This window comes from Peromyscus leucopus, chromosome 16_21 (genome assembly GCF_004664715.2).
Source record: "Peromyscus leucopus breed LL Stock chromosome 16_21, UCI_PerLeu_2.1, whole genome shotgun sequence".
NCBI classification, from domain to species: domain Eukaryota; kingdom Metazoa; phylum Chordata; class Mammalia; order Rodentia; family Cricetidae; genus Peromyscus; species Peromyscus leucopus.
This window is the reverse complement of record NC_051084.1, coordinates 15,201,009-15,228,210: the sequence shown is the minus strand read 5'-3', so window position 1 is coordinate 15,228,210 and position 27,202 is coordinate 15,201,009. Positions and strand designations below refer to the sequence as shown.

The 27,202-nt window shown below is 45.9% G+C and overlaps 2 protein-coding genes across 3 annotated transcripts in view; one reads left to right on the top strand and one right to left on the bottom strand.

The window, feature by feature from the left end:
- Positions 1-10,524, bottom strand: part of Rrp1b (ribosomal RNA processing 1B) — a 31,918-nt gene extending 21,394 nt beyond the window's left edge. For both annotated transcript variants that reach the window (XM_028861281.2, XM_028861282.2), the window contains exon 1: positions 10,336-10,524. In XM_028861281.2, coding sequence (XP_028717114.1) covers positions 10,336-10,465 — 130 coding nt within the window. In that variant the 5' untranslated portion in view covers positions 10,466-10,524. The remainder of the gene's footprint in view (positions 1-10,335) is intronic.
- Positions 10,525-10,581: 57 nt separating this feature from the next.
- The window catches only part of LOC114686650 (heat shock transcription factor 2 binding protein), a 90,014-nt gene continuing 73,393 nt past the window's right edge, over positions 10,582-27,202 (top strand). The window contains 4 exon segments of the mRNA XM_028861287.2: positions 10,582-10,689; positions 12,821-13,090; positions 14,270-14,420; positions 25,404-25,507. Coding sequence (XP_028717120.1) covers positions 13,043-13,090; positions 14,270-14,420; positions 25,404-25,507 — 303 coding nt within the window. The 5' untranslated portion in view covers positions 10,582-10,689; positions 12,821-13,042.

Below are 27,202 nucleotides of genomic sequence, written 5' to 3'. Positions count from 1 at the left end.
CAAATGAGATGAATGAAAACAAGTTTTGTTTGTTCTGAGACAGGAGTTCTCTGTATAACAGCTCTGGCTGTCCTGGAACTCACTCTGTAGACAAGGCTGGCCTTGAACTCACAGTAATCCGCCTGCCTCTGCCTCCTGAGTGCTGGGATAAAAGGAGTGCATCATTATGCCTGGCTGTTTGCTTAGCTTTCTGAGACATGGTCTTGTTACTTAGCTCAGGCTGGCCTTGATATTTATGATCCTCCTGCCTCTGTGTTCCACCTCACACAGGTGGAGTATTAGTTTAAGATGTGTTTCATTCATTCATGCTGTGTAATATTTGTTTAATGATGCAAAGAAGCGCTGCATTCTTTTATGTTGCATTTGTTTAACTCTGTAAAGCTGTGTTACTATGCCTGTCTAAAATACCTGATTGGTCTAATAAAGAACTGAATGGCCAATAGCAAGGCAGGAGAGAGAAGTAGGCAGGACTGGCAGGCAGACAGAATAAATAGGAGGAGAGATCTAGGCTCAAGAGAAGAGAGAAGAGGAGGAAAAAATAAAGAGGGAAAGGAGGACACCAGGGCCCAGCCATGGAAGTAAGAAGGGAAGGAAGACATATATATACACATATATAAAATAAGAAAGGTAAAAGCCCAGGGGTGGAATGTAAAGAGAAATGGGTTAAGTTAATTTAGAAAAGCTGGCTAGAAACAAGCCAAGCTAAGGCCGGGCATTCATAAGTAAGAATAAGTTTCCATGTATTTATTTGGGAGCTGGTGGCAGGCCTCCAAAGAGTAAAAAAACAAAAAAGAAAAAACCCAACTACGCACACAATCAAGTACATATTTTAATCCAGTGTGCTATTAACTGTGAAAGACATTGTTAAAATGACAAAGAACCCTTGTAAGGGACTAGTGGGTCTGAGGTGTACTCAGTGAGCAAACTTTATTCTATGACTGACTTCCAACTTACTGAAGAGTCAGCCGGGCTGCGGAGATGGTGCAGTAGGTGAGACCATCTGTGAGGCAAGCATGAGGGAGGACCTGATTGAGTCTTCAGTTCCATATAAGTGCCTGTGATTTCCAACTGTCAACCAAGCCTAGCAGACCCACGAAGGTTCGGAGTCAGAGACCCCGTCTTTAGAGGTTAGGATGGAGAGATAGTGGAGGCCAAACTACATCCTCTTACGGCTTTCACAAGTGTCTGCATGCACACGCACCTCACAAACATTCCCCCAAAAAGGTTTTTAAAAGAGGCCTGTTTCCTTTCAATATCTTTATAATGTTGCATTTTGATTCTTTTGTGACAGTTTTCCACTTTAAACCAAGATGGCAAGTGTGGTAGCACATGCCTTTAATCCCTACACAGATGCAGGCAGAGTCCCAGCCAAGGCTATGTAGCAGGACTGTCTCATACAAAGAAACCACCCACAAATCCCAAACACCAGGATAACAGAAACCATAGTAGATAGAGTTAGCTAATCAAAGCACATTTCCTTAAGGAGCCACACACATGATGTGCCAACCAGCCTCTCTCAGAAATGTAAATATGGCGCACATCCCCAGCACATGCCCGACGGCAGCTCCAATGGCCGGACCTTTCTTGTTGTGGTAACCTGCACCTTTGTTGATCATGCTCTAAGACTGCGCATGTCCCTGGAGAACTGGTGGATCTGTGTGAGGACTGGTGACTACAGAAACCACTTTAGACCACTTGGGTCAGATCACACCAAAACCATCAGTTGGAACTTATTACAGAAAAAAAAACAAAACAAAAACAAAAAAACCCACACAGAGCAGACTAAGTAATCTAAAAAAATCGGACTTGTACCTCTGATGACTAGTTTATAGAAACCTAGAAGCAGAGCTACACGTTAAATAGACGAGGGTATGGCATTCTAGAAGACAAATGACCTGCATTCCATAACAGACAGCACAGGAAAAAAAAAGATAAAGAACTTCTGGAAATGAAGTCTGCACATATTCCAGTCAAAACAGTCTTGTTTGGACTGACATAAAAACAGAAAAGATGGTGAGAAAAATTCAGCATGACATCAAGATTTTTTTATCTGTGTGATTTTTTTTTTTTTTTGGTGAAGAACTTTGCTATGTAGCCTAGGCTGGCCTCAAATCCTTCATCTTTCTGCCTCCACTTGTGATGATGGGTACATACCACCAGGCCTGGCTGACGCCTTTTGTTATGGTGTAAGGGTGGTGCAGTGGTTGTTAAAAGAGGGACTGCATGCTGAGTTGAATGGAAGTGGGGTGATGGGTCCGAGATCCCCATGGGGGAGGGGCCATCAGATGACCTGGTCAAGTGCTGGAAACTACCACAGCCGTCACACGAGGATACTTTTCATATATTTGAAATGATCCTCAATACAAGAGAAAAAAAAGGGAGGGGGAGTACATGAAGTAGACAGAGTTCTACTCTTGTGCTTTGATTTGACACCTTAAGAACTGTCCAGAAAGCAATGGAAAGCTGCAGCCATTAATGAACCACAGCAGAGGATTAAAGCCAGGGCCAGGCACTCAGGCTTTGTCTGCCAGCTGCCTGTGGGTCATTGCAGGGCTAACTAGGATTTCAGGGCAAGGCTGTAAAGGGGGCAGTGTGGTGAGGTGTGTAGGGGTGACAGCAGTGAGGGCCTAAGCCAAGTCAGAGAAAGGCGATTAACCTCCTTACACAGTTCCTGTGCCAGGCTCTAGGGATGCATGCCTCTCTCCGGTCAGTCTCGGCACACAAGCTGTCCCTGTGCCTGCACAGGTTTGTGTGTGTGTGTGTGTGTGTGTGTGTGTGTGTGTGTAAGAGAGAGAGAGAGAAAGGCTGGAGACTACCCAGTGGAACAAAGCTTCTTCAGAGAAATGGGTGTCACTGGCGTCACTGGCTTCCTGCCGCACGGGCACCTCTCCAACCTTAAAATGTGTGGCACGGATGCTGGACAGTCTTACCTTACTATCCAAGTGTGTAGTGAGCAGTTAATCCCACCTCAGGTCAAATACTCACACACTTTTTTGCAAAAATCCCACAAAATTCCTAAAGTCATAGTCAAAAGCATGTCTAATTCACTGGCTTCTCCCCAGAGGGACACTGGGACCCGCCTGATATGTACCCTCTAAGACCTTGCCTACGCGTACAATTACATGTATGTCAGAACAGCATGGCTACGTGTGTTATCACAATCTGTACTGTGGCCTCTCACACTTAAAACACCACAGTATGTACTATCTCTAGGGCCTCACACACGCTCAGTAACTTCACCAGTGAAGTACTAATCTCCAGATGGTTCTTTAAAGGACACCAATAAGGAAAGCCAATGGTTAGTGACAGGTCAGTGCATCCAGTATTTCTGGACAGCTCACAGCTATCACAGGCAAAGCTTCCACAGGATGTACTAGAGGCTTCTAAAATGAAATATAGTCAATTTCAGCAGACTTGACAGTGGTAAATGCCATTGTTATTCACTTTCTTTCTTAACCTGTCCTCATTTTTTTTAAATGGTTTATTTTATGTGCACTGGCGTTTTGCTTACGTGTGTGTCTGTGTGAGAGTGTCAGATCCCGTAGAACTGGAGTTACAGACAGTTGTGAGCTGCCATGTGGGTGCTGGGAATCGAACCCCGGTCCTATGGAAGAGCAGTAAGTGCCCTTAAGGGGTGAGCCATCTCTCCAGTCCCCTAGCTCACCCCATTTATCCCAGTTTCTTGTGTGTGTGTGTGTGTGTGTGTGTGTGTGTGTGTGTGTGTACATATGCTAGAGGCCAGAGGAACAATACTGGGCGTTCCTCAGGCACCATCCACTTTGGTTTTTTGGGACAAATCTCTTACTGGTCTGGAGAACTCATAAAGTGGGCTAGGCTGGTTGTCCAGTGAGCCCTAGGCATCTGTCTGTCTTTGCCTCCCCAGAGCGGATTACAAGTGTGTGCCACCACATCTGGCGTTTTCTTCATGTGGGTTCTGGGGATCAAACGCAGGTCCGTGTGCTCACCACTGAGCTATCCCCCTGGCCCTCATCTTGCAGCTTTTAAGCCATGGGCAGTAGCGACACTACACGGGCTCTAAAAAGTGAATGTGGGGGCCATGAAAAACGTTTCCAACAGTAAAAACTTTCTGAACACACTCAAAACTAATTCAAATTAAACACATAATGAACCCAGGGTGTTGCTGGCAGTGCTTAGCCTTGTATGTACGAGACCCCAGTTATGAACACACATGTCCATTTGCACTCTGCATGCCATGATGCCACAGAACACCAATGAGCACTGCCTGTAACACCCGAGGGCAGACTTTTGACGACGGCAGGGGACACACTGCAGCTTTGTACTCTAACACAAGGTCTTCTGCTCTTAGACAAACGTAATGAAAACAAAGGTTTCACTATTTCTGCATTGCTACTCTGAAGCATGTATCAAATTAGTGTATCTTTGGATTGGACTGTGTTGGAATAGTTCACTTAAAAACTTCAACTTGTGCCAGGTAGTGGTGGTGAACTTGGGAGGCAAAGGCAGGTGGATCTCTGTGAGTTCGAGGCCAGCCTGGTCTACAGAGCGAGTTTCAGAACAGCCAGGGCTACACAAAGACATCCTGTCTTGAAAATCACCCCCTGAAAAAAAATTAAATTTGTTACTGCTGGTGTGTGTGCTGTGGCATGTGTGTGGAGGTCAGAGGACAGCTTTGTGGAGCTGGTTCTCTCCATCCATTTCTATTGGGTTCTGGAAATCCAACTCAGACCACCAAGCTTGTGTGGAAGCACCTTTACCTGCTGAGCCAGGCTACTGGATTTTAAAGACAGTTGTGTTTGGTAGCTCATGCTTACAATCTGGGCCCTTGGGAGGATGGGGCAGGAGAATTGCCATGAGGTCCCGGCCAGACTAAATACCACAGAATGAAGTCAAGGCCAGCCTGAACTGCAGAGACCCTGTCCTTCCCGATTGTGGTTTGAGTTGCTGACTGTGCTTCATTTAAAACAATTAGTTAATTATATCATGGGATGATTTCGGGTTGGGATTAGGGCAGAACAATTTCTGAACCAGCCCTCAACATATTCCTGCTATTTCATAGTACATATTCAATATGGAGTGACATTTTCTGCACTCGAAATTTGTAACTCAAATGATCAAAATCAACTCTGAACAGTGGTGATGATGTAGCTTAAGTCCTGTAAGCATCCAATGCTCAACCAAGAAGATCTAATTCCTTATGGAAAAAATAAACAAGCACTTCTTTTTTTCTTTTTCTTTCTTACTTTGTTGAGACAAGGTCTATCATTTAGCTCTGTCCTAGAATTCTCTAGGTAGACCGGGCTGGCCTTGAACTCAGAGATCCACCTGCCTCTGCCTCCCAGGGGCCACCAGGCCCAGCATAAACAAGCACTTCTATCTTATTAGTATGCATATTGTTCTCATTTTTAATAGGTGGTAAAAATTATATATGTGACAGACCTTTTAAAAATAAAATCCTCTCACTTAATGTTTCATTTGTATACCTAGTTTATATGCTTATGTACTTGGGGGCCTGTAAAATTTCTCAGGTAAAGGGTTGTGAAAAGAAAATTTTTAAGAATCCCTGGTCTGTTCAAGTCCTCCACTCTAAATATCTACTTTCAAAATATGTACAAAAATCCTATTTTCACCTAGGAGTTTAGTTGGTAAAAACAGGTACTGATTTTTAAAGTACTTAAAGAGGTGTGGAAAAAACGGTATCTGACTCTTTTGAAAGCCCAAAAGATGCAGTGAGTATCTGAAGCAGTTTTAGTTGAGAGTTGCTCTCGAAGCTATGCTTTCTTTTTGGTGGTAAGTGTTTCTGAGGTGCTGGGGACTGAAAGCAGGGTCCTGGACATGCCAGGCAAGCACTCTGTCACTAAGTAGCCATCCTTGGGCCCTCCTCCTCTGGCCCTTTATTTTGAGACAGGGTCTTTCTGAGACCAGACTGACCTGGAACTTACAATCCTGCCTCAATCTCTCAAGTTCTGGAATCACAGGCATCATTACCATACTGACCAAGGAATACCTTTTTTTTTTTTTTTGAGACAGGGTCTCACCATGTATTTCTGGCTGGCCTAGAACTCACTATGTAGACCAGGCTGACCTTAAACTTACCGAGATCTGCCTGCCTCTGCTTCCTGAGTTCAAGGGTTAAAGGTGAGTGTCACCAGCCCTGGCTGCAGACAAATTTTAAATCTTTATATAATCTAGTTTCTGGCAACAGTTTAGATTTAGCTATTTTAAAAAGAATGACATGAATATAAGACATGAAGACACAGGAAATACCACTGAGTTTTGAAATGAGAATGTCCAATAGCAACTCGCTCCATGAAATGAACACAGTAGCCATTCTGGATGGGGACAGTGTCATATATCCAGACCACGCCATAGTCAAAACCTTCTCCCTTCTCATAACTGTCTGGTGGAGAGCCCTAACTCCATCAGTAGGAAAAGCACTTACTTCCACAGTACCTTCAGTAATTCTAGCCACTGCCAACCATAAATCCCGTCATTTTATATGCCATCAGAAGGGAAGCTAGGGCTGGGGAAATACATGGCTTGGCAGGTAAAGGTTCTTGCCACACAAACCTCAGGGCCAGAGTTGCAGCTTTTGAACATACGTAAAAATGGGAGGAGAGAACTGATCCTATCAAGTTGTTTTCTTTTTGTACACAATTCTCTCCCTTATGTGCAAGAGCACACTTACCTCACACACACCCGAGACTGATACAAAGAGGAAGCAAAGACACAAATGAAACTCCCACAGGGTTGACTTTTGAGACGCACCATGACTTTAGTAAACGTTAAACGTTTAAGGCTGAGAACTGCCAAGCCAGGAGGGGACTGCCTGCTTGGTCCCCTGCTCTATTCCCTGCGCCAAGAGCGGTGTACACAACAGACATGTGGTGCTTCACAAATGTGTGCTGCATTTATGAAGGAATACTCCGAGGCTCATGAGACACACAGTGACCATCTCACAAGAGTAGAGACCACAGAGCTATCTATTTATGCCGCTGACAGACAGCTTACTGTTTCATCAAGACCAACGTCAGATTTCCCAACAAGACGCAAGGCTGCAAAACAAACTGAGTTTGTCAATGAGACTCAAGTGTGAGGCAACTCGTGCTTCTATTATGATGGGGCAGAGCAGTGCCAGATACTTGGGTTTTCTTGTCCCATGATCACTAAGACAGTCATTCTGCAATTTTTACTCATTTGCATGCACATATGCATAGGCCAGAAGTCAGTGTCGGTATTTTCTTAAATAGCTCTCCAATTAATTTTCTGAGACAGGTTATCTCAATGAACCTTGAACTCACCAATCTGGCCATCACTGTCTAGCCATCAAGGCTACACCAGGATTTCACTTGGCCTTTAAATGGATGCTGAACACCTGAACTCAGGTGCCCCCAGGCATGTGGCCAAGCACATTGCTGATAGAGCCATGTTCCTGGCCCCTGTAGTTAGTATTTTACACATAGGTATATTTTACTTGCATCTATGTGTACTATGTGCATTCTGCAGTGACTGCGGAGGTCAGAAGAGAGTGTTGGATGCCCTGGAACTGGATTTATGGATGGTTATGAGCCACTACGTGGGTGCAGGGAATAACGCGCGCACACACACACACACACACAGACACACACAAAGTGCTCTAACCCACTGATCCATCTTCCCCGCCCCTCTACAATTATTATTATTTTTTTCTTGAAGGCCTTCTATATTCCACAAACTGGCCATGATGATGAACAGGGGAACAAGATAAGCGAATCTGGTGGGATGGTGCTAACCAGGAAAGATCCTGGGGTACTGGTGTGAGCCAAATGGCTTGAGGTCCTTGTGACATCTTAGTATTCCAAGTCCTGGGCCTGTCTCCAAAGGGGTCTGAGAAGCATGCTCTCTGGATGTTTGAGGTCCAGATGTAGTGTACTTGTTTGCTTTTGTCTCCTGAGGGCCCTCCTAAGGCTCCATGTGCTTTTACCTATGGCTAAGGAAACGGAAGCTTACAGTGCTGGTGTGTGTGTGTGTGTGTGTGTGTGTGTGTGTGTGTGATATAAACCACAGAATTCGGAAACAAAGTTATCTGTACAGAGCTGAGGCAGGACCATGAGGAGTTCAAGGTCATTCTCAGTTACATAGCTAACAGAGACCAATCATAGCTACAGGAAACCCTGTATCAAACAAACAGCACCCCCTCTCATGTATCTAAGTACCACAAAAGGGACACATATTTTGTAACTCTAGAGGTAACCAGGAGGTGGGGGAAGATACTAAAGCGGGATTTCCCAGAAGTGATACTGCTAAGGGAGAAGGGGTAGAATTCTTTGCAGAACAAGCAGGAAATGAAAAGGCACGGAGGTGAGAAAGTGGGTTGGTGTCCTCAGCCTACAAGGAAGGGTTTTATTGGCTGCTAGTGACTTAGAAAAGCAGGTGAGGACATCATGACTGACAGACTGTGACCTTCAAGGAAAGCAGTGGTCCCATGAGATTTGTTTTAGAATGACCTGGGCTGCTTTGTGGAGGGCAGATTAAAAGAAACACAATGGAAGCCCAGCTTGGTGGTGCATGTCTTTAATCATAGCACTCACGAGGTAGAGGCAGGTGGATCTCTGGGAGTTTGAAGCCAGAGGTAGAGGCAGGTGGATCTCTGGGAGTTTGAAGCCAGAGGTAGAGGCAGGTGGATCTCTGGGAATTTGAAGCCAGCCTGGTTTCCAGGACAGCCAGGGCTGATACACAGAGAAACTCTGTCTTGAAGAACAAAAACAAAAGGCACAATGGAGCGAAGGAGACCAGTTAGGGAACAGACAGGCCAGAAATCTAGGTAAGATAAAGGAATATCTGGTTAAGGCAGAGTTACTGAGAAGGCAGGACAAAGGGGCAATGTGGGGGTGGGAGTGGAGGATGAAGAAGAGAGTCCATGGCAATGTGGTGGGTCTGTGTGGTAGAAAAAATAAGGAAGTATGAGCTGTCGGAGAGGAGCAGCAGGAAAGAATAGCTGTTTCGGGGGAGTGGACCCCATTTTTGAAAGTGAGGCACTAAAGGGACAGCCAGGTGGAGTACCAGGCTAGTAGCACTAATCTGAGGGGAGGGTAGCAAAAGCCCACCTGGGCTACCAAGTTCGGTTTAGGAACTACTAGCACACGTATACAGGACACTTGTAAACATGAGAGTAAACTGAATTTCTAGGGGCAACCCTTAACAGAAACGTCCTGAGGGTGGGAGGGACTGCAGGGGCCAAAATGGCTCAGTGAGTAGTTAGCATTTGGTGCATAAGCCTGACCACCTGAGTCTGACCTCTGGAGTCCAGGGTGGAAGACAGACAACTTTCAAAACCCAACTTCCACATGAGTGCCAGAACGTGCACACACGTAATAATTAAAAAAAAAAATAGCTTTTATTCCTCTATCAGACTTCTCACCAAAGTTTCTCTTTTTTGGAGACAAAATCTTACTTGTCCTGTGGCCCTGGCTGCCTTCAGCCTCCCAAGTGCTTGGATTAATGGAGAGAGCTATCACACGAGGCAGATTTCAATTAAAAAAAAAAAAAAAACTTTTAAAGATTTATTTTAGGTGTATGTTTTGCCTGCCTCTATGTATGTGCACCACGTGCATGCCTGGTGTCAGCAGAGGTCAGAGGGGCGATTCTTGTGCACGAACTGGTTATGAGCTGCTGTGTGGGTACTGGGACTTAAACCGCTGAGCTATTTCTCCAGCCTCCCCCACCCCCCGCCCGTACTTCAATTTTATGCAGATTTAGCAACATGTAACTTAAACTTTAGCCAACTGGCTGCAACCTAAAACCTCTACAGCATGTTGCAGTCCAGACCTGTGTGTTCACTCAAGAGTTACAGAAAGCTATTCTGGATCACTTAAGTAAAACCCTGCAATGCACTCCACGGCGGTTGAAATCCAAATGAGAAAGCCAGTGATCTGGCCGCATTGCCTCCAGGCTCAACTTTCTGCGCGCCAACTTTCTGATTTTACTGACCCAGGGCACCCTTAGCTCTTTCCTGCGTCTGCCTAGCTGGCTTCCTCCTGTCAAGCCTCACAGAACACAGGAGGCTTCCTTTGGAGAGACTTTCTCCTGCACTTTTCCACACTACTGGTGTACATTCCCGCATTCACACACGCTCCACTGCCACAGGTCCTGACACTACACTGCCAGAGTTCCTCCGGGGCTGGATTGCAGCCTCAACTCTCTCCCGCACACCAGCGCCTGCAGGCACTGGCCAAGGAACGAAACCAGAAACAAAAATGAGCCTCGGCGAGCTGAGCTGGAACCCGGAGCTCCGCCGCACAGCCCGCAGCAGCCGCACCCGCACCCGCAGGCGCGACCCTCGCAGAGAGCACAGCGACGCGGACCCCCGGCCAGCACCTGTGTCGCTCTGCGTCCTTGCGCTGAGATACTGCCGCAGCTTCCTCACTGCGCGGTCGCGGACACCCTTCTCGCTGGAGGCCAGCCGCTGGGCGAACTGGAGCTCGGCCGACTGCATGGCGGGAGCCATCGCGCCCGCTCCAGCATCCCCGGGGCTGCGCGCGTGCGGCTCGCGGCCGAGCTGTCTGTACTGCGCCTGCGCGCGGGGCAGCGGCGCGCGGGTGATGGCGTCACAGACGCGCCTCTTGTAGCGCGCCCAGGGAGCCCGCGTGGCTGCGGCGCGAGTAGGCGCTGCAGCCGGGCTGCCTGGGTACGTCCTGTGGGTGGTCCGAGTTCTGGGCCGTTGGCGTCGAGGTTAGTGGGGGTCAGGTTTCCGCCAGGAAGCCGCCTACGGCTGGTTGGACGCAGTCTAGAGTTTTAAGCACAGCTAGCAAAGCTCCGTCGGGGGAGCGGCGCCCCAGCGACCTCCACTCACTCAGGGTCTGCAGAACTCCGCGAGCTCTCCTGGGCAGAATTGAGACCGACCCATAAGGAAGGCCGTCAATCCAGGAAGCCCAGGCCTGAGGACTACACAGGGGCAGTGCTTCTCCGTCGCCACCCTCCCTCCCCCCAGCGTAGTGCCTCGAGTCCTGATGCAGGCTCGGCATTATAGAGTGAATGTCCCCCAACCCCACCCCAATGTCCTGCGACAGGTGCAGAGGTGACGGGGAGACCTTTGCAGCGTTCTAGGACAGGTGCGGGGTTTGGCAAGGAGGGAGAGCAACTCGTCCTTGCAGCATCAAGGGCACGTAAGGGGTGTCGTGTGGAGAGAGCAATCCATTCCTGGGACAGATTCAGGGGTGTGTAGTGGCGAGAGAGCAAGCCTTCCTGAAGCGTCTCGGGACAGGTGCAGGCTTGCTGACTGGGGAGTTACCAAACCCATACCCACAGCGTCTGGGTCAGGTGCAGGGATGTCCCCCCACAATAGAGGGAAATGACCTGCCCTGGCAGCAAGCAGGGGGAGATTTGGGACTCTAACGGGGAGGGAACTTGGTCCTGTTTTTAAGTCCTCCTGCGTGCAAAACACAAAGTTCTGAGCTGTGGTGTCTTAGGGTTTCTATTGCTACAATGAAACACCATGACCAAAAAGTGACTTGGGGGAGGAAAGGGTTAATTTGGTTTACACTTCCATATTACTGTTCATCATCGAAGTCAGGACAGGAACTCAAACAGGACAGGAACCTGGAGGCAGGAGCTGATGCAGAGGCCATGGAGGGTGCTGCTTACTGGTTGGTTCCTTACGTTTTGGTCAGCTTGCTTTCTTATAGAAAAATGGACCACCAGCCCAGGGATGGCACCACACACAATATGCTGGGTCCTCCACCCCATCCATCACTAATTAAGAAAATGCTTTTATAGCCGGGTGGTGGTGGCAGACGCAGGCAGATCTCTGTGAGTTCAGGCCAGTCTGGTCTACAGACTGAGTTCCAGGATTAATAGCCAGGGCTACACAGAGAAACCCTGCTTTGAACACCCCCCCCCCCAAAAAAAAAATCCTTACATGCCCGCCTACAACCTGATCTTATGGAGACATCTTCTTAATTTCTTTTTTAAATATTTGGATTTTTGAGACAGGGTTTCTCTGTGTAGCCCTAACTGTCCTGGAACTCGCTCTGTAGACCAGGCTGACCTCGAACCTGGAGATCCACCTGCCTCTGCCTCCCAAGTGCTAGCATTAAAGGCACGCGCCACCACCGCCCCACAGAGACATTTTTTGAATTGAGGTTCTCTCCTCTCAGATGACTTTAACTTGTGTCAAGTTGACATAAAGCTACCCAGCACAAGTGGGAACATACTAATCCCACAAGAAAGAAGTCTTCTGTTTTTTATAATTATTTGTTTTTCATTTATTTTACATACCCATACCTACCACAGTTTCCCCTCCCTCCTCTCCTCTGGTTCCTTCCCCCCACCTCTCTTTTTCTCCACCCCCCCCACCCCGCGCCCCCATCTTCTCCTCCATCTCCATTCAAGAAAGAAGTCTTAACAATTAGGCTAACTTTAGGGACATCCAAAACCCTAGGTCATCAAACATATATTCTGTAGATTCAGTAGCACGTTGAGGGGGGTGTGGATTATTAGATTAGGATATTCTTCCAAACTTTGGCTAGTTAATTTTTCCCCCCATGTATCCCAGGCTAGACTCCCTTGCTATGTAGCAAGGCTGGTTTTGAACTCCTTCCGTCACCCAAGTGCTGGGGTTATAGGCGCGTACCACTCCATCCAGCTTCAAACTTCGGTTACTCCAGACCCCAGTGACCTGGTCAGAATAACCGGATACAAAAATGCATCCCTCAACACAGAAGCGCCTTGGGCCGAGCGACTGTGTTCTGCGGGCAGCCGCGCGGTTTCCCACAACGAGGGCGTGGGTTTCGCTGTAGCACCCTCTCACGAAACAAGAAAGGGCGGACTCGGCCTATTTTGACACCCAGGCCTCCTTTTGCAGGTGACAGATTTGACACACGCCCGAAGCAGAAGAGCGGCAGCAGATTCGGGTCAACCTTATCCCTGGACCCAGAGGCGGGGAATGCAGCGCAAAGTCGACGAGACTTGACCCTCGCGGCTTCCCGTCCGGTCCCAGCATCTTCCAGTTCCCGCGCTTTCTGCTTGACTTGCGCGCGTGGGCTAGAGCTCCGCGCAGGCGCACGGAGCAGCCGAGGCTGCGACCATGGCCGCGAACACGGGCGAGGGCCCCGGGATTGAGGAAGCCTGCCGGGTCAGTGGGGGTGGTCCGGTGTCCTGTACGTGGGAGATGCCGACGCTCGCTCCCCTCAGGGCCGGTCCAGGGCCTGAGGAGATGTCCCTGTGGCTGTGCGGCGGCCCAGGCCAGGAGCGGCGGCCCGAGGGGCGAGGGCGGGCCAGGGCGGGAGACTCTCGAGGCGTGCGCGGTTCCCGAGTCCCCTGAAGGCCCCCAGTCAAGATAAAAAGTGGTCTAGGTCACCGGCCGTGAGGCTCTGCGGGAGCTCAGTCATTCGGGTTTTACGCTTGGTGACTCGGGTCAAGAGAGGGCCTCATCGATGCCCACTTCCGGTGTGACGCCATTAGACGGTAGTGGGCATAGCCCATCCTGGAGCTGGTCGGCCCTGGCCACATTAAATTGCAGGCATTTGCCAGGCGGTGGTGGCGCACGCCTTTAATCCCGGCACTCGGGAGGCAGAGGCAGGCGGATCTCTGTGAGTTCGAGGCCAGCCTGGTCTACAGAGTGAGTTCCAGGAAATGCGCAAAGCTACACAGAGAAACCCTGTTTCAAAAAACAAGAAAAAACAAAACCAAACAAAAAAAAATTGCAGGCATTTTCTTTGGCTTTTAGGCGCATGTGTGCGGTTTTTGCCCTTCAGTATTTACACCCCCTCTTCCATTATATGTGTTCTTACTGAATTAGAGTCTTGATGTGCTGCTCAAGGCTGGCTTCGAACTCTTGGGCAAAGTCATTTTTCGGCCTCAGTTTCTTGAAAAGCTAGGAATATAGGTGTACACCATCACCCTTGACTCTCTGTATATACACCCCCCACGCCCCCCGATACACACATCTATATCCATATATGTGTAACAGAAGGTGCATCAGGTGCTAGGGGTAGTGGAATAGGCCTGTAACCCCTATTACTAGTGGGGCAGAAGCAGGCACACTGTTTCAAAGTTAAGGCCAGCATAGTCTACATGGTTCCAGAACAGCCAGGGCTACATAGTGAGACCCTTCCTCTCAAAAAACAAAACAAAACTAAAAACAAAACGAAACCCAAAATTGAACATCACATAGGTACGTATGTAAACTTAACCTGTGAGGCAATTATGAATGTAAGAGGCTTGGAAGGAAAGGAAGCCAGTTGACTTGGGGTGCTCGTTTTGGTCATCTGAAGAGAAGTATTACAATGTTAAGATCTGCTTGTTCTTCTAGTACATAGACTCTAAAGAAGAATTTGTTAAAGTTAGAAAGAAGGACCTGGAACGGCTGACGACTGAAGTGATGCAAATACGGGACTTCTTACCCAGACTGCTAAATGGAGAGTTAATGGAAAGTTTCCACAAATTAAAGATTGTAGAAAAAAGTGAGTCTTCCCTCATGTATGTCTTTGTGTGGGCAGGGGAGTCCGTTTTCAATGTTTAGCTAAGAACAGAATTGCTAGAACTTGTCCATTCGGACTTTCGACACTAGTATACCACATACTAGTTCAGAACCCTGTTACATTTCTTGGAGGTATTTGGAGATTGAGTCAGCACTTTCCCGATCTGGACTGGATTCCAATTAAATTTGTCTTTGGTGGTTAAAGCTAATTTCTCATATCACATTTGTCTGTCAGCCCTCCTAGTGTGGCTTCATAGTGCATACCCCAAAGACCTGAGTCATGTTTCTAGCAGTAAGTCTGGATAAGGAAGTATCTTGACTCAAATATGCTGGTTTCTGAGCCGGACTTGGTGGTACATGCCTGTAATCCAGTACTTGGGTGGTGGAGGCATGAGGTTCAGGAGTTCAAGGTCATCCTCCTCTACATATTGTGTTCAGCCCTAGCCTGTAATACATGAAACCAGCAATATGATGGCCTCCGTGGAAGTGGGGGACCATCAGACTGCCTAAGGAGGAGTAAGTCAGTAGGGATCAGAATATGGGTTTCTAGATTGTGCATATATACCTAGCCAGTTAGAAGGGCAAATGGGCATGAATACATGGTACCATGCCCTATTCTTTCAGGAATCTTCCCATCAGTTAACTTTTCTGCCCTGCACTGTTTTTAGGGAGGTAGACTCCCTCCTACCTGGAATTGGCAGGGCTGGGCAGAGAAGGCTTCTCTGAGCAAAGAGAGAGAGTGAATGGAAGGGTGTACTGATCTGCCCTCTGCCCCTGCTTCTTACTCAGGTGGTTGCAGTCCTCCACAACACGTGCTCCCTCCTAGTAGCCTCCTCCACAGTCTGCCTCTTACTGGGCTCCAGAAACCATTCTCCCCCAGAGCTACAGGGCCGTTGCCCTTCCCTGGGTATGTCACCGTTCTTTGTGGATGCTCTACTCTTCCTGTCCCTGGTTATTGACTTCTTAGCTGCTTCATTCTGACCTCATGCTCAGCTGGAAAGTTTTGAGATTATTAGTCTTTCTTTATGCATTTTCTTCCCGAAAAGGAAAATGCTGCCTGGAAGCAGACTGCATCATTAGCCTACTGGTTGATTGTCTCTGTGACGTCATGAACCAGTATTCTGCAAAATTCACTAGGATCAGTATCCTTCCCAAGTCAGTCTGAGGGCCACATCTGAATCTGTGGTAACTTGATCAGTCAGACTACAGGAGATGTTTGCTTGTAGTTCCTGGCCTTCCCGGGGTTTTTGTCACTTTCTCTATGGTGATGTCCTCCTGGTCTCCTTTGCCCATTTACCTTTCTCAGGAGTCTTTAGACAGTGCAGGTGCTTGAGGCTCAGCCTAGTCCACTTTCACTGTAGCCCCCAAGGCCGTCTCATGCACACACACAGCTTTAGTTACTATTTGGTGCTGGTGACTGCTGGATGCGTCTGTGTCTCCAGCGTCTGCCTTACCCTTACTCTTAACTTGGCATCTTTTCCCACTTGTTCTGTTACCATTCAGACTCTAAATGACTGTCTTAACCTAGTCAGGAACAGATCTTCATTTGACAAGATCAGGTTTATGTCTTATTGAGATATGCATGACCATATACCAGAAGAATTGGGAGGCACCTATCAGGCTTTGGGGGCAGGGTTGGAATTTGGTGGTTTGGAAATGAAGCAGTGTTTTTTGTTAGAGATGGCTTTACCATATATCCTTGTCTATATGGATTCTCTGTGGAGCCCAGGCTGGCCTCAAACTGTAAATACTCTTATCTCTGCCTAAGTGCTCAAGCAATGTTTTGACAGCTCGTGGCAAGGTGGAGCTGTGTATAAAGAGGCAACTAGAGTCTGAATGTAAAGTGGACCTAGGTCTTGTTTGCCTGTTAACAATGAAGTTTAAATAAATGTAGAACACTGTTTAGACATACCTTACCCACACCTCTGAGGCTAGTGGGGAGTCAGGCTGTTTCTGTGTGTCACTGTAATCTTCAGGGCAGGTTGTTTTTTTTTTCCTTCTGAAAGTGGGGGAGTTTTCAACATAAATTTGATGAATAAGAAATGAGCAGTCACTCCAAGAAAGGGGCACCGTGACACTTTGCAGTTAATGGGAGGCATGCCGTTTTCTGTTCATTTGGCAGCTTGCTCTGTCTGTGCCTACTGTTCTAGCCTGACAAATGGGCAGGGCATCTTTTCACTTAGCAAGACCATTTTCACTTTCTTCTGTCTGACTTATGATTCCCTGTGCTTTTTCTCACTGGCCTGCCTTGGTCTCCTTAGATCTGACACCTTGCATGGAGTTCTCCCTCTCTCCAGAGAGTTCTGTATATTCTTCCTTGGCATGCATTATGACTGTATTAGCCTGTCTTCATCTCTCCTGCTTTGGCAGGATCCTTGTACTTGCCTCCTCTAGGCAGTGTCTACCATTCCCAGCCTGGCTTTTTTGTGTGTGTGTGATTCTAGCATTCCACTCCTCAGGTTCAGCTGTTAAAATAGCTGCTCCTTGTCCTTAGGATAAAGACCAACTAGCAAACTGCTGCCACGCTGGGACCTAAGCAGGCCTTACTATGACAGTGAAGCGTTTGTATTGCTGGTAAGCCTCGTCCAGAGTGGCTGTCTGCTCTGACTGCCCAGACATGAACTCTATGTTGGGCATGGCCCCTGTGCTTTTCTTCCAGGGAGGAACTGTAAAATTTCAACTTAGGCTTACCCTGACTACTTTCAATTTTCTGGCTGAGACATGGTTGAAGAGAGGGCCTTCTAGATCACCCTTTACCTAGTTTTTGCTCTTGAGTTTTCTTTCTTCCCTTCCTCCCTCCCTCCCTCCTTCCTTCCCTTCCTTCCTTCGTTCCTTGAAGACGGGTTTCACTTGAGGTAGTCCTGGCTGGCCTGGGACTCACTATGTAGATCAGGCTGGCCTTTCATGCACAGAGATCCACCTGGCTTCCTGAGTGCCTGAGTTGATGAGATGGGTATCAAATAGCATGGAGAACCCTGGTTCTGAGCTATCAGGACAATTGCCTTTGAGAAGCTGGGAAGGGAAGTATTGATTTGGAGTAATACTGATCAGTGTCTTGTCTAAGCATCTTTGGAGAGTAAACACTGAAGAAAAGGCACAGTTCCTTTTTAAAAATAATGATTTTGTGTGTATGAGTTTTGCCTGCATGAGTGTGTGTGTGCATGTGTGTACCATGTTGTGTGTCATGCCTGAGGAACTTAGAAGAGGGTTTTAGATCCTTTGTTACTGGAGTTAGAGACAGTTGTAAATTGCCATAAAGGTGCTGGAAATTGAACCCAGGTCCTCTGAAAGACCAACCAGTGCTCTTAACCACTGAGCCAACTCTCTCTCCCCGCCAAAGCACAAGCTTTTTTTTTGTTTTGTTTTGTTTTGCTGGCCTCGAACTCACAAAGATCCTCCTGCCTCTGCCTCCCAAGTGCTGGGATTAAAGGCGTGCGCCACCACCGCCCAGCGATACTTTTTTCTTTTTTTAGAAGGAAAAGGAAAGATATGTGAAAGTCACAAGTGGGAGTAAGGATTGTTTTTTTGTTTTTTTGTTTTTTTTTTTTAAATCAGCTGGTTTTCCTGCTTTTGAAGGACTTGGGCATAGCAGAAGTAAAGATGGTAAATGTGAGATGTTTATAGAGGATGGGAGAGGGTTTAGTTGAGGTGAAGCGGCACTTGGAACTTCTAAATGGAATGATACCAAGATACTGATCAAGTGATGTTTTGGGGGGAATGATTTGAGCTGGACTATGAGATGAGTGTGAAGGGTTGGCTGGGTGGAGGGAAGTAATGAGTGTTCTTCAAGGCAAGTCCTAGGCACCATTGGATTCTGACTGTATGGATGGAACAGCAGGAACATGGGAAAACTTGATGGGTTCTGGTGATGAAGTGAGGCCACAGCCTTCTAAGTTAGGATCAGGCATGATGGGAATAAGGAGGGCACTGACCAGCCTTTCATTGTGTTTCCTGGAACTATAAAGCATTCATCTAAGGACAGTAGAGCATTTGCCTGGTTACAGGGTTCAGATTAGACATCTAGGACTATGCTACCCACCCCAAAGTCTCCTAGGACAGTGGTTCCTGCCCTTCCTAATGCTACAGCCCTTTAATACAGTTCTTCACATTGTAGTGGCCCCCAACCATAAAATTATTTTCATTGCTGCTTCATAACTGTAATTTTGGTACTGTTATGAGTTATAATGTAAATATCAGTGTTTTCTGATGGTCTTAGGTGACCCCTGTGAAAGGGTTACTCAACTCTCAAAGGGGTTGTGACCCACAGGTTGAGAACTGCTGTCCTAGGACATAGCAAGTTTGAGATGACTTAATCCTTCTAAAGGGCTTGAATGGTACCCGTATTGTAGGAATCTTGAAGAAAGTATTTTCCATCTGGGAAACTTGTTGAGCTTCTGACATAATGGAGAGAGCATTCTGGCAGATTTGCAGCCCAGCAGCTTCAGCTGTGACTCAGGCACTATCACATAGTGAATTTGGAATAGCCTTGACTTGAGGACTGTCAAATTGGAAAGTGCATAAATATAAAATACTCCCGTGAAAACATTATCAGCACCCTTCAGTACTGAACCTTGGAGAAAAGTTCTTGTAAAGAAAGAGTCCTGCACTGTTGTTTATCATGTTGAGATCTCGATTGAGATGGGGAATCAGAACACTGGGGCTTTCAGTAACCATATAAGACCATCCAGCTAATAGGTCAGAGTCCATGACTGAGATAGTCTATACTCTTCTGTCTCCTGCAGTGATTGGTGCCCTTAGTTGTCTTTGGGTAGTACTACAAAGGGTTGGCTGCTGGCAACTGGGTCCTGGGCAGAGCCAGCCTCATGGAGCAGAGCCTTAAGAGGAGAGGGAGCTTGTTTGGCAGTTCTAGCAGGGGAGCACTGCTCTTATATGTCCTTGGCTGAAGAATGGTCCTTCTTAATCAGGGAAGGTTGTCCTTTTCAATTGGATATTCAGTTTAGGAAGGGATACACATGGAATGGTGAGGAAGGAGATTCCCACCTAGTCAGCCAGATAACCCTTCTGAGGAGTGGGGTGAAATGCCAAAGCCACACTGCCCTTACATCCAAGAGTCTCATGATTTGAAATGGGGCAAATGATTGGGATTTTTAAGTACTACTAGAACAGCTTGTGAGCTTGAAGATGTTGGTTTGTGAGGGCCCTCTACTGGTTACTTGAAGGAATCCACAAGTAGATGAGATGGTTGTAATCTTAGGGAACAATAAGGAAAATGAAAAGAAACATACTGACAATCTAAGGGGAAGTATGTCACAGGTGCCACATAACTAGAAAAGGCCACCAGAGTCCCAAGGGGATGGGGTGGGGGATGCCAAAGACAACTGTATGAAGAAGTAGACTTAGACAGTTAAAGGCATCCTAGAAGTAGTTTATTCAAGAGAGATTGGACAGCATTTGGTATGGTAGGCAAATGGGTTTCAGTTGAGCATGTTGGAAAATGCAGGTTGTGCTTGTACAGTCTGTCCAATCTAGCAGTGGGTTGGCTAGACTAAAGCAGCGTCAGCAGGTGAACTTGTGTGGTAGCCGTCTGAAGACCGCTGTATTGTCCTGTGAACCCATGATACTGACAGCTGCTCTGGAATAGGAATCTTTGGTTGTTGGTAGCGGCCCAGATTTGGATCTTTAGTTTGGGAGCCCCTGAGCCACTGCAGCCTCTTATTTCTGGGAACCTTGTAGGATGCAGAATCATTCTGGGGATGGCTGTTTGCTTTGGAAAAATGTGAATAGGAATGTCTCACAAAGGGCTGACAATCTGATGAAACCCTGGCAAGTTGTATTTCCCTGAACAGATCCTTCAAGTCTAGCCCCTAGGTCCACAGAAAAAGGTTTTCACAGAAATAAAGTGAGGCGTGTTGGGCCCTAGTCCATCCAATATGACATTCTTGTCAGGAGAATTTTGAACACAGTTGTGGAGTGAGGTCTGTGTGAAAATATAGAGAGGACAAAAAGGGAAGGCAGTGTGGAGAAGAGGCCATGTGGAGGTGGAGGGAGGGTCTGCAAGAATGCTTCCACAATCCAGGGAATGTTGGGTAGAAAGAGGCAAGGAACAATCAATCCTCCCTGTCAAGGTCTCATAGTGAGCTTGGCCCTGCCAACACCTGGACTTTGAATTCAAAGTCCTTAGACTTGTGAGACATACATTTTGGCTGTTCTAAGCTACCCAACTCCTACTTTATTCCATGTACTGGGAAATAAATACACCATCCAGATCTCAGCTCAAAGTAAAGATGGAGCTTGTCAGTATTGACCCACTTCTCTGAATCTGCCAGAGTAAAGGAAAGAAAAAGTTAATGGTTATTTCAAAGTATTTTTGTTTTCAGACAGTTATTTGGTAAAAAGCATTTCACATGAATGGAAAATGGCTGATGATTTGTTATAAACATGCCAGGTAACAGGGTAAGAGAAACCAGACCCTAGTGGGATCTTAACTTTTTTGATTTATGTTTCAGAAACCCTGCTTTTCACTGACAACCCTCTTCCAGACTCTGAATAGGATGAATGCAGAGATAGTCTTTCTCATGTTTTCAAAACTGTCAAAGCTAGGTCTGGTGGTACATGCCATGCCAGATACTTGGGGGAGAGCTGTAGCAGGAGGATGGTGATTTTCAGTCCTGCCAGGACAACAGAGTAAACCTTGTCTCAAATGAAAAAAAGAGCTGGTGACATAACTTAGTGATAGAGGGTTTGCCAGACATTTTCAGACTTCAGGTTTAATCCACAGTGACAGAAGCAGCCAACTACCATCATCACCACCAAAAACAATCCCCAAACTCAAACCTATCAGGCTAGGTGTGGTGGTGCATACCTATAATCCCAGCCCTGGGAGACTGAGGCATCTGATTCTAGAAAATGCAGTGAGACTCTGTCATCTAAACCTACAAACAAAGCCAGAGTGATAGTTGTTCCAGAAGATGTGTTGCTGTTGAAACAGTCTGTGGCATAAATGGCTTTTGTGTATTACTAATCTGTCTAGTATGATGCCCTCCATCCAGTTTATGTAGCTAGAGACTCTGCTTTGAATACCAAAAGCAGTTGAAACACTAGGTTGTGTGACAGACCTTTCCCTGTTTTCATATACAGTTTGGGTAATTCATCTCAATTCTGTATATCAATCACTGTATATATTATTTCTGTTCCTAGGTAAAAAATTCGCAAAAGTAGCATATTTTTTGTTTGTTTTTATGGCTGTTTTAGAGCTGTTCTGTAGACCAGGCTAGCCTGGAACTCAGATCTGCCTCTGTCTCCTGAGTGCTGGAATTAAAGGAATATGCTACCACTCCTGGCCAAGGGTAGTATACCCTGCCCCACCCCTCAGCACCACAGAGTTTTTCTGAGTAGTGCTTGCTGTCCTGGAACTCACTCTGTAGACCAGGCTGGCTTCAAATTCACAGAGATTTGCCTGCTTCTGCCTCTTGAGTGCTGGGATTAAAGGCACGTGCCACCACTGCCCAGCTTGAAAAGCAGTAAAGCAGTATATTATTCTTAAGGGAGAAGATCTTCTGTCTTTTTTTTTTTTTTTTTTTTTTTGGTTTTTCGAGATAGGGTTTCTCTGTGTAGCTTTGCGCCTTTTCTGGAAGATCTTCTGTCTTAACTAAACCTATATTTTTCTACTCAAGGATAAAGGTCAAGAAAGTATAAACAAATGATACTCATTGTGTGAAAAATATTTAGTGCCTACAACATTGCACACACTTTTCTAGGCACTTGGGGTGCTGCATAAAACAAAACATGGCAATCATGTCCTGGTGGTGGTAGGTTGCAAGCAATGCTCCCATCTGGCCACAAGGCGGCAGTCTGACACAGCTGATACACCTGGTGTACAGCTGGCTATAGTCTTGTGAGCAGTGGCTTGGAATTTTCTGGGCTTCCGTATTGTGACAAGAGCCTTGTTAAGCCTGTAGAAAGTTCACATAAAACCACACAGAAGAATTTACCATAACGAAAGCGTTGAGTGGTTAGAATTAATCCCTGTATATTTTTACTTGACAATATTTGTAGAGATTTAATTACCCCCTTCCTTCCGACTGTGTTTGAGTAGCACAGTTCAATAATAGAAGTAGACTTTAAGAGTTAGCTGTAAAGAGAAAAATCTAAGCTACTGATAATTGTATTATTTAGTTTCTGTCTAGTTATGTGGTATGATTTCAAGTCATATGATTATAATGTACATATGTGTATGTGTAACTGACATTCAGCATGGTTACATACGCAGCAATATTATTTTTAAGGCATAAAGTTCCACTGCTCATTGATTTCTTGTGTGGTCATGATTATTAAGACAAAATAGAGTTCATATAGTACGGCATACCTGAAAAGTCAGAGAAGAAAGCTCTGACATAGGGGAGAATAAATAGCCCAGTGTAGCTTGCATGCTTCTAGGAAATGTGAATAGGAGCTTGCCAGCCAGTTTCACAATCTCCAACTTGTCTGTTGACCTTTGGGTTCTACTCTTCCTTCTTGGACAGGGTCTCAAAGAAATGTAGACACTCTCCTTGTTTCTTTCTCCAGAATGCTTGGGATGCCAAGCAGCTCTAGGCAGTCCCTAGGGTTTTGTGTGTAAGTGTCCCCTTGCCTTCTCAGATCTCTGGAGCCCAAAGCCCTGCACTTCATTGAGCAGCAGCTTGTAAACCTTTTCTCCTTGAGGGTGGAGGGTGTATGGTCTTCCATATGTTCTTCTTTTTTTTTAATGAAACTTTTTTTTTAATTTTATTTTATATGCATTGGTGTTTTGCTCATGGAACTGGAACTGGAGTCACAGACAGCTGTGAGCTGCCATGTGGGTGCTGGAACTTGAACTCAGGTCCTCTGGAAGAGCAGTCAGTGCCCTTAACCGCTGAGCCATCTCTCCATCCCCTCCATGTGTTCTTAGAGGTGCTCTCCCTTACCCAGTCCCACTATACTCCATTCATACTCTCACATTGCTGTAGCTAAGCTCTCTTGTCTACTGTGTGTTCCTTTCCTGTTGCTGGTGAAGAGAGCTGGGGCTGTTGACTTGAAGTAGTTGGTTTTAAAGTATGATTTCCATAAAGTCTCACCCAGGAACCTTGTTAGACACGTAACTTCATTAGGCTGGAGAGATGGTTCAGTGGTTGAAAGTACTTGCTGCTCTTGCAGAGGGCTAGAGGACTGGTATCCCACAACTGTTTGTAATTCCAGTTCCAGGGGATCTGACACCCTCTTCTGACCTCCATTGGCACCAGACGCACATTATGCACATACATACACACACACATACACATACATACATACATACGTATATAGATATATATGTGCAGGCAAAACACTTATACAGTTAAAAAAAGATTTATTTACCCTTTATGTGGATATGTGACTACCTTCATGTATATATGCATACCACATTCATGCTTGGTGTTGAGGAGGCCAGAAATGGAGTCAGAGTTCGAGGCAGTTGTAAGCTTCCATGTGGATGCTGGGAACAAAACTCTGCAAGAGCAGCTAGTGTTCTTAACCGCTGAGTCATCTTTCCAGTCCCCACATATAAATCTTTTTTTTAAAGATCCATTTATTTATTTATTTTATAGTATTCTGCCTGCATGTATCCCTGCAGACCAGAAGAGGGCACCAGATCTCATTACAGATTGTTGTGAGCCATTGTGTGGTTGCTGGGAGTTAAACTCTGGACATCTGGAAGATCAGCCAGTGCTCTTAACCTCTGAGTCGTTTCTCCAGCCCCCTACATATAAATCTTAAAAAAATAAAAAATAAATGTAAATTCTCTTTACCCCTTCCTGAGGAACTATTGGCAGGTACTGGTTGCAGGGGAAGAGGAATCATTTTCTTCAGTGGTGTAGTCCCTGATAAGTTGCCCATGATCCATGTTCATGCAACACTAATTAAACTCAGAAGGTCTCACACACACACACACACACACACACACACACACACACACACACACACACACAAATACCCCAACAAACCAGCAGCAACAAAGACATGAGAGCAGGCTGAGACTTCTTGGCAATAAGGCAGTCATCAGGAGTGGGATGGGCATGAGAGTGGATAATTAGGGTAGAAATGAGCAAAATATACTAGGTGCATTCATGAAATTGTTAATAAAAATTGCAGAGAAGAAATGTAAGTTCTGAGGCCCACCCACACCCATGGAACCACACACTATGCTCTAGGTCTAAGTCCCCTGGGATCCTGATGCACATTAGGCTTTAGGTAGCCATTAGTTTAACACTTAGTACTTGTTCTCAAATCTAGGCACATGCTGGCAAAAAAACAAAACAAACAAAATTTTTTCTTAGCCTTTAAACCAAACTCTTAAAAATTTGAATTAAGTGTCCAATTTTCTTGAGTACCAGTATTTCTGCAGTATGACTGTATTTAAAGTTGGTAATGTTTTTCATTGATTTATTGCTGTGGGTGTCTTTTGGTTTTTTTGTTGGCCATTTGACTCATCAGCTGAATGATTATGGTGGAGAGGAAGTGTTACGTCGTCACTGCCCCCTCACTGTAGCATTTTCTGGTCTTGTTCTCTGCTGCTTCCCGCCTCCATTGACTACTACTGCAGTTGTTCCCATTGAGTCAGGCTGCCAGTTGGTGGGACTTGCTCTGTGAGTCAGCTCCTGCTGGCACCAGCCACTCATGAGATAGATGCCTTCTGCTTTTTATGGCACAGATACAGGTTTGTGCCACGAGATAGTCGGGCTTCTCAGCTCTGCCTTCGGTCCTTTAAATAACTCATTTTCTTGAAGCCCTGAGTACATGTCTGGCAGTAAACGAGGTCTTAAAAGTCACAAAGTAAAATAACAGCAGAATTTCTTTCAGGACTGGAGGCAGTTTAGTACCATAGTGTGCGTGGGCCAGGGTTTACTCCCCAGCATCTCCCTCCCCCTCTCCCTGCAAGGGCTTAGAAACAGGACTGTAAGAATGTTGAATGTGATTTGAGTATTTGTCTTGAGTATTTTTCTGTCTCTTCTAGACCTGGAAAGCAAAGAACAAGAATTAGAGCAGCTGAGATTGGACTGTGAACACTTCAAAGCCCGGCTAGAGACTGCACAGGCAGACAGCGGGAGGGAGAAGAAGGTAGGCGCTTAGGCGAGGCTCCTGCGTGTGACTGGGTCCAGAGGTGCTGTTGGGTTTGCTGCCTTTTGCTCGTAAGGTGCGACTAGTCTCACATTTTCCCTGTTAACACTCAGGAGATTGTAGTTTCAAGTATATGTATTCTAAGTAGGTTAGAAGGTAGATGAGTTGTTAATAGAGTTTACAGCCATTTAACATGTACATTATTCACTTCCTTGTCATTAAATTTTTTTGTACATTTAGAGTGTGTGTATGCATGAGAGAGCGTCTGTGTGTGTATGTTTATGTGTATGTATTCAGGCTTGTGTATGCTTCATTCTGTATGGAGGTCAGAGGACAACTTTGTGGGAGTTGGTTCTCTTCCTCCCATGTGGGTTCTGACTTGGCAGCAAGTGCCTTTACCTGCTGAGCATCCCTCTGGTTTCCTTTTAATTTTTGTATTTAAAAGTCTGCTTCAGCTGGACATGATGGCTTTTCTTAGCCTTTAATCTCAGCACTTGGGAGGCAGAGGCAGGTGGATCTCTGAGTTTAGAGGCCAGTCTGGCCTACTTTGTGAGTTCCAGGGCAACTAGGGCTACGTAGGGAGACTCTGTCACAAACAAAATAAAATAGTCTGCTTTAATGTATATGCTTATAACATAGTAAGAATCTGGGAGAAAGTATTGTGTATATTGTAACTTACAATTGGAGATAGATATATTAATTTAGATGTATTTCTAATTAATTTGGGTATGATTTATTGGTACTTAAGAAAAAGGAATTATATTTTATTTTACTATTGGAAGAGACTATATTTTTCCTTACAGATTATTTTATTTTATGTGTACAAGTGCTTTGCCTTCATGTATGTCTGTGCAGCATGTGTGGGATCGGTTTCCCTGGAGGCTAAAAGAGGGTGCCAGATCCCCTGGAACTGGAGTTACAGACCACTATAAGCTGTCTTGTGGGTGCTGAAACTGAAACCAGGTCCTCTGCGAGAGCAGCAAGTGCTTTTAACTGCCAAGCCACCTCTCTAGTAGTCCCTATAATATTTTTTGAGATATATTTACAATTGGATGGCATACATTATTTCATCTCCTATAAAACTAGTTAAATGCTGCCACTTGTAAAATTTTGGGCTTGCATATCTTTATTTTAAAACAATAAAGCAATAATAGTGCTGAACATGACAGTACGTTTTGGATATTTACTGTCTGCTAGCAGGCACACAGCCATTTGTGTCCCACATGCTTCTCTATCCCAGGCATATCAGCAGGTATTACTATTGTATAAGAGGTTGAATAGCTGGTCCAAGGTCATACTGCCTGTGTGCTCACGTGTGTTAAGAAATTCTGAATGTGTGTGGCTGTAGTTTTTTGAAAACTGGGAGAGTTGGCTTGTATTTTAATACTGAGCAACCAGAATGTGCTAGGAAGAGTTTAATTGTAAGCCTGGATTAGACTGAACAACACAAACTTGAAGTTTTAGTTTTTCCATACTCTATTAAGACCAGTCTGGTTAGTTTCAGACTAAACATTTTATGGCCTAGAAGTTGACCAGTAGGCAAGAAGGAATTGATAGACATTTAAAACACTTTAATCCCAGCACTTGGAAGGCAGGAGTAAGCAGATATCTGTGAGTTTGAGGCCACCCTGGTCCACATAGTGAGTTCCAGGACAGCCACAGGGAGCCAAGTGGCCATGGACTGAACTCTGTGAA